The sequence below is a fragment of the Orycteropus afer genome, unplaced genomic scaffold (assembly GCF_000298275.1).
Source record: "Orycteropus afer afer isolate SDZICR_OR568_19922 unplaced genomic scaffold, OryAfe1.0 scaffold00371, whole genome shotgun sequence".
In the NCBI taxonomy this organism is placed as follows: domain Eukaryota; kingdom Metazoa; phylum Chordata; class Mammalia; order Tubulidentata; family Orycteropodidae; genus Orycteropus; species Orycteropus afer.
Window position 1 is genome coordinate 1,128,377 of NW_006921958.1, and position 7,639 is coordinate 1,136,015.

At 47.4% G+C, this 7,639-nt stretch overlaps 1 protein-coding gene across 1 annotated transcript in view; it reads right to left on the minus strand.

Moving 5' to 3' along the window:
- RCOR1 (REST corepressor 1) overlaps positions 1-6,073 on the minus strand; it is a 270,759-nt gene extending 264,686 nt beyond the window's left edge. Inside the window, exons 1-2 of the mRNA XM_007953114.1 lie at positions 5,824-6,073; positions 5,673-5,732 (exon numbers count right to left, since the gene is read on the minus strand). Coding sequence (XP_007951305.1) covers positions 5,673-5,732; positions 5,824-6,073 — 310 coding nt within the window. The remainder of the gene's footprint in view (positions 1-5,672; positions 5,733-5,823) is intronic.
- Positions 6,074-7,639: the final 1,566 nt, after the last annotated feature.

Consider the following 7,639-nt stretch of genomic DNA (forward strand, 5'->3'; position numbering starts at 1 on the left):
ACACACACACACCAAAACAAACCAAAGTCACCACTGTCCAGTCGTTTCCAACTCAGTGACCTCTGCTTGTGTTTCCGAGACAGTATCTCTACGGAAGTAGATTGCCCAATCTTCGTTCCAAGGAGTGACTGGTGGGTTTGAACCGCCAGTCTTCTAGTTAGCAGTCAAATGCCTTAGACACTACCCCACCAGAGCTCCCATATCCATATATATACACGTTTATTTATGTGTGTGTGTGCACATATATATACATACACGTGTATGTGTATATATACATACATACCAAATATTATTAGTGGTTATCAGGGGTAGGAGGGAGGGAGAAAGGAGAAGCTTTTGTTGGTGGGGCATAGAGTTTATGCTAATGGTGGTGGAATGTTTTGGAAAAGGATAATGGTGACACAACATGAGAAATGTCATCAATATCCCTGAGCTGTAAATGGGGAAGTTGTTATGCTAGCTAATATTCTGTTATGTTTTCAGCACAACAAAAGTAACAAAAAGAAAACAAAGGCAGCAGTAAGTGTTTAACTTAGTATCCACAGCGTCCCAAACACTGTGCTAAGCATTTTACATGTTAGCTCAGTTAGTTCTTTCTCACAGCCCAAGCTCTCAGTCTCCTCTACATTACTTCTGAACCAGGAATTTTAAAGGACATTACACCTACCCCTCACTTAACAACTATCTTGTTACCCAACATTTCATACTTACAACAGTAGTAAAAAATCTACTGACAATTTTACAATTTTACGCATTAACAACATACATCTGGCAGGAATGAACAAAGCACCAAGGTATAAAGCTAGAGTAATGCTTACTGTGAAGGTTAAAGTTATGCATCAATTTGGCTGGGACAGGATTCTCAGTCGTTTGGGAGTTATGTAGTGATATAAGTTGGCAGTTACGCAATGATGCAATTTGGCAGTGACATGATGCTGTCAACCTCCGTTTTGTGATCTGCTGTGGTCATCCTCCGTTTTCACGTAACCCTGATTTTGGCATTACAACCTGGTCTTTGGAACCTAATCATGTCAGTGAGTGAGAAGTGGGAGTATTCTTTAACCAACAGGATCACGGACTATTAAGGATGACAAAAACCCCTGACTTATGATTGAAGAAACTGATACCCCTAGAGATAAAATGACCAGTTCCACTTTATACAACCTTCTCAATTGTAGAGACAAGATATTCAATTTCCAACAACCATTTTTGGTGTATCTCTACCATATTTATTAATTATTAGTTAGCATTATTATTCTCTCACAGGAGGCATTATTACTTTCTAAAACCCTGATTTCTCAACCGGGTGAACCTGGCATTACAGTATGTACTTAAACATTAAGCATTCACCACAGCTTACAAACTTTAGAATAGCTACAAAAATTGTTTTATACAGTGAAACCGAAGAGAATTACGGATCCAAACAAGAACCCAGGACCACCAGTAACAACAAACAAAAAACAGGTCAAGACGTTCTATTCAGTGAAATTATCTATTCCACATTGCACATAAGAGTTTCTAACACAACTCTGAAATGACAGTTAAGCCAATGACAACCACAAATTTTCAAATCTGATTAAATATGAATATTGTTGTTGTTATTTGCCATCAAGTCGGCCCCAACTCCTAGCGACCCCTCCTTGGGTTTCCGAGGCAATTATCAGTACGGAAGTAGGATTGCCCAACTTTCCTTCCGAGGAGTGGCTGGTGGGTTTGAACCACCAGCCTCCTGGTTAGCAGTCAAGTGCCTTAGGCACTATGCTACCAGAGCTCCTAATAGGTATATTAGATTCAACAATCAAAATAAAAGAACGCTTTTCATATACAATTTCTTATATAGAAAAACACTATTCATTTCAAAATAGATTACACTTTGCTAGGGTAGGAAAGAACTAACCAGAAGACAGAATATTAGCTCAAAAAAATTCACCATTAACAATTTTCTGTATCTATGGACAACCGATTTTTGACAAGGGTGCTATGTTCACTCAATTGGGAAGGAACAGTCTCTTCAATAAACAGTGCTGGCAAACGTGATTTCCACATGCAGAAAAATTAAGCAAAATCCATACTTCACACCATATACAAAAACTAATTCAGAATGGATCAAGGACTTAAATGTTAAAGCCAAGGCCATAAAGTTCTTGGAAGGAAACAATTTTCTCTTCTGTAAGAATTTTAATTTTATTAGTAGTAAACTGTGGCATTAAAAGCTTACTGGTAACAAAAGTTGACTTACTAACACAAGCTTTAGAAAACAAAGAACTGGAGCCAATCTTCCTATCACTGTGTTCCTCTAACTATAAGATGGGAAAGGGGAAAAGTACCAAATAAGTAACAAAAGAAACAGGTTACAGAGTCTTCCTTTGCACACTTATTGGTGAGATAATGGAAATATTCAATTTCTTGTATAGAAAAACACCACTCATTTCAAAATAGATTATGCTTTGCATAATGCCTAAGGTACTTGACTACTAACCAGAAAGCTGGCGGTTCAAACCCACCAGCCACTCCTCGGAAGGAAGGTTGGGCAATCTACTTCCATAGTGATACTGCCTCAGAAACCCAAGGAGGGGTCATTATGAGTCAAGTCCGACTCGACGGCACATAACAAGTGTAGGAAAGGTAGCTCTGGTGACATAATGCCTATGGCATTTGACTGCTAACCAGAAGGCTGGCGGTTCAAACCCGCCAGCCACTCCTCAGAAGGAAGACTGGGCAATCTACTTCCGTAGAGACACTGCCTCAGAAACCCCAGGAGGGGTTGCTATGAGTCAAATCGACTCAACGGCAGTGAGTTTGGTTTGTTTTGGTTTAGAGCAGGAAAAAACCAAGCAGAGGTAAGACAGAATAAATACCCCTCTCTCTTACCTTATTCTCTGACTGCTAAATTCTAAAAGAAACCCGTGACAGCTCAGCATAAACCCAGTGCCACAGAATACAGGAAGACACTGTGACAACAGAGCCTAAGTTAAAGGCATAGTGCTGTACTCTAGCCTTTGTTTTGTAACACTGATGAATTTCTTTCCTTCATCATAAACATATTGGGTATTTTAATTACTAAGTTATGTCATACTCCATTGATGTAGTTTAATCTACGAACTGAATCAGTATTTTAGGGCTACAGTGCTCAATCTACCTCATTCACTATTTGTGAGGGATGACAGAATTGAATCTTCCCTGGACTACGTAAGAAGTATCATGTGATCCTAGCCCCAACCATCAGCTTTTAAAGCTAAATAGGATCAAATTAAGATACTGTTCATAAGTGAAAATCTGACTTAAAACGATGTATTGTCAATTTCTTCCATTCACATACCTTTAGCAGAGATAACATTTAAAAACAAAATAAAAAGAAAAGCTTTCTGTTAAGTTTTGCATCTACCTGTTTGCTCAAACTCTGCTCAAAACTCAGGAAGGTGGAAAGAAAAAAACCATTAATAACCATATCCTCAATTTCATATTATTCCAAATTTGTACTTATGGGAAGAACTTTTAAGTCTAAATTCCTTTTTAAAAAAAAAAAAAAAAAACTGTCATGAAACAAACAGTGAACCGTTTCTACTCCAAAATCAAAGCCTCTCCTTCCCTTAGATTTTAAGTTAAATGAGACCACACCCAAAAATCAAGAGGAAATAGTAAAGTCCCACAGTTTTCAGCCATCTCTAAAAACATATCCCAACTGCTCAGATCGGCCAAAGAGGGCTGAAATTAACTTCACACCAGGTAGATTCCTTTCCAGGTTAAAACAAATACAAAATAAGAAATTTGGAACTGTTAATATCAAAGATCCAATCAACTGGCTATAAGACTATGTACCAGAACATTTATAATGTTTTCTTTTAGAATGGTAGGTCTCTACCAAGTTTATGCTTTTTCATGTTCCATCAAAAAGTGGAAAAGAAGGGAAATTTAAAAAAAAACGTGCAAGGGCAGTTCAAAGTATTTCCCACTATGTTAGCTGTTTCAAAGAAGAGTACAACTCCAAAGAATTCAAGTTCATTCCTAACAACACAGAGATAAACATTAAAACTTAAGAGAATGCTAAAAATCTGATTTCCATGGTTGCCCTCAAATAAGCCCTTTTCCTTAGTCACAACCAACATAAGCAAAAGCTTTCAAAATTAACATAACCAAAATGGACCAAAAACCAACTAAACTTACTAAAAGATTTGTGGAAGTTGACTTTTAAAAACCCTATGTGGGGGAAATGGTGGCAAGTGTAATGTTCTGAGTATTAAAGCAAAGATGGACTTGACCTACAAAAAGAAGATAGGGTCAACTGTACAGTAACTAAAAACAGTATGCTTCCCCTGGTGGCCAAGGAAGGAACGGAAAAACCAGCAGAGTTGAGAAAAAGCCTGGCCTCCTAGTTCTATGCTGTCACTCTTACAGAAGTGACGACCAAAAAATGAAGATGTGGGGGAAGGGGTAACTATCAAAAGGGCCTAACATGAGTTTAAAACAAATACAAATCTGGGTGCTAAACGATATGTATTTCAGAGATTTTAATCAACAGACCAAAATTTAAAAAGCATATTTGGAAAAAGTCATTTCTTTCCAGAATGCTCAAGAACTCACTCAGGGATTCCCATGTATTTTCACTTCAAAGAACACCCAAAGTTCAGTACCTTAGCAACAGCTCAAAAGGCAGCATCTTTTTCAGGGACTAGATCCTTGCAGTTTTCTGCAGTGTTATTTGCAAAGAAAAGCATTTAGGTATTTCTTTCTTTCAAATAAACTGTGGTATCGCCTGCATGGAAAACCTCCAGTTCTAAAGCCCTCCAACCAGGAGGGCTGTGAACTCCATTCCACAAGATTCTCTTCTGAATTTCATTTCTGAAATAAAATCCACGTCCTTTCAAACATTTTCTATACCAACAGCCTTTAGAGACGGTCTCATACAGAGCCGGGCTAGAATCTCACAGCATTTAAACCGATGAAGTCCTTTGTCTGATTGGAATTTTTTTTTTTTTTTTTTTTTTGGTACCACTTTAAATTTGCTTGCACAGAGCAGCAGCAAAGGGAGTAGATGTTCTATTCTAGGGTGTAGGGCTGTCTTGTAGGTGGAATCATTTGTGGGCTAAAGCTTTTGCTGGCTGGGTTCTTCCACGAGCCCTCCCTGCAGAAGGAGGAAATCGTCACACAGGTCCTAACATCGAACTGCCCCCCGCGAGCCTCGCTTCCCCCGCAGGCGTCTTCGGGACACACATTTCTTTTATTAACTGGTTTTGGAGGATCGCCCTCAGGATGCGCGCGGCGGTCTGGGACAGGCAAGCGCCCAGGGGTGGCAGGAGGAGGAAAGGCTATGAAGGGTCTCGGAGGCGCCCCGATGGCTCTCCCAGGTGCCGGGCACTCTCAGGCGGGACACTAACTCTCAAGTCACTTGCCACCCTGACCCCTGCGCGGGCCGGGGCGCGGCTCACGTCCAACGGCCCTCGGTCCCCCCGGCCAGGTGTGGCCGCCCCGGGGCCGTCGGCAGCAGCTCGGTGGGGGCGCGCTCGGTCCCCCACATTCGCAACCCCGTTCGCGTGTGCGCCCCTCCTCGCCTCACCCTGCTGTTCTCCCCGTGGACAGCAGGGCGGACGGACACACACAAAAAAAGAAAGTTGCCGGCCGGCTCCGGTGCCCTCGGGGTCTCGGCGCGGCCGCCGGCCCCGGGCGCCACTCACCTGGGTCGAAGTCGGGCACCGCCGCCTGGTACTGGGGGCCGACTCTCATGCCGCCGCCACCTGCGGGGAAAGCAGAGCAGAGGGTCAGCGGGCGGGGACGGGACGGGACGGCGGGGGGGACCGGGGACCGGCGGGGCGGCCGGCCACCTACCGTGTTCCTCATCGCTCGACGAGCCCGAGCTGCCTTCCTCCCAGGAGTTGCTGCTGCTGTTGCCATTGGGCGCCGCCGCCGCCAAACTTTTATTCTGGCCATTATTGGGGGCGGCCGAGGCGGCGGTGGCGGCGGCAGCCGAGGCTGGGGCGGCTGAGGCGGCCGAGGCGGCGGCGGCAGAGGCAGCCGCGTTGTTTCTCCCTCTCCGCTTCCCTGAGACCTCGGGGCCCTTCTCCACCATGGCCGGCATCGGCGGGGGCCGGGCCCGGGCGAAAGTGGCGGGGAGAGGCGGCTCCTGAGGAGGGGGCGCCGGCCGGGGGGGAGGGGGCGCGAGCGGGCCGGGGCGGACGGGCGGGGCAGGAGCCCGCGGACGCGAGTTAGGGCCAGAGGTGGCCCTGGCGGGCAGAGCGCGGAGCCGCTTCAAGCCCCCCGCGCCGAGCCGAGCGCAACTTTCGCTCCCAGCGCCTCCCGCACTTCACGGCTCTAACTACTCCGGGAGCAGCGAGCGGGAGGGGGGAGGGGCGGGGCCTGGGCGACGGGGGAAGCCGCGCGCAGCCGAACCCGACGCCGGAGGGCTCCGCCCCCCTTGCGTTCCCATTGGCTCTCGTGGGATTTGGACGGCCATCGGCAGCGCGGTTGGTTCTCCGCTCCCGTCCGTCTGGGGGACGGGGAGGGGTGTGCGAGTAGAGGGAGGTCTGGGCTTCCGTTGGTCAGGTTCGGTTGACGCGTATCGCCCGCTGTACGTGGTTTGAGGTTTGCAATCTCTCTACGCCCCATGATCCATCTCTCTAGGCAATAGCGAGGAGTTAGCTGCCCTCCCCGCCCCCTCCCCTCCTCGACGGCCCCCAGCCTCCCACCTGCGTACACCCCTGCGGCCTCTACCCCCGCATTCCCCAAAGGACCCCACTGAGAGTCACAACGGCTCGGAAAAGTAAAATACATCCGACTCGAGAGCAGAAATAGAACACAAGGTCGGGACTACTTTCCCCCTCTCGCGGAGGACTACACTCCACAGTTTGAATGGGATCTATACAAAGAGGGGAAACTAATTGCACCCCCACCTTTCCCAAGGGGCTCCGGGCTGTTCCCAGGTCCGGGGGAGCCATAATGCGAGGGAACCTGGCTCCCAGATGAGAGTCTCCCTTAGAGAGAAAGGAAGCTGTGTAGGAGCTCTGGATGTGGTGCTCTTGGCTAATTGGGCGGTGGGAGCTTGTAAGTCGCGAGCCCCACTGGCTCGTGCGCCGCCCCTGCGGGGGCCTGAGGGGAGGAGTCCTCAGCGGCCCGAGGCCCCTACTAGGACGTCGTGTCCTGGGCAGCGAGGACGACTCAAGCCATTCTGGATGGCCACTTAAGAGATGAATGAAGGGGAACGAATTGTCCGGGGGGAGGGGGACTTAGCGAAATGGGCTGGGGGCCCGGGAGGGTAAAGAGGAAGAAGCTCTTTCTATCCGTAGCCCTGGGTAGAGGAGGAGGGTCAACTTCCTCCCAGGCAGAGCCACTTTTCCGGATCTACTGCTGGCCCTGCCTCCTCAGCTCACCCTGGCCCCCCAACGAGGAAGAGCCAGGCGGCACGGAGGGGGTGGGGGTCGGCCAAGACCCATCCTGACCATCTCCCTGCTCTGGAGAGCGACCCCCCGGCGGGCCAGGGCCTGCTTTAGAACTAGATGGGGGTGGGGAAGAGTGTGACTCCTTTGGGAGGCCCTTGTCTCCCCACCCCCACCAAACCCCCAAAACAACGCACTGTTAATTAGGAGGCGAGAGATCTAGAAATATGAAATCTTGAAAAAAAAAAAAAAAAACGAGGATGGCTATTTCA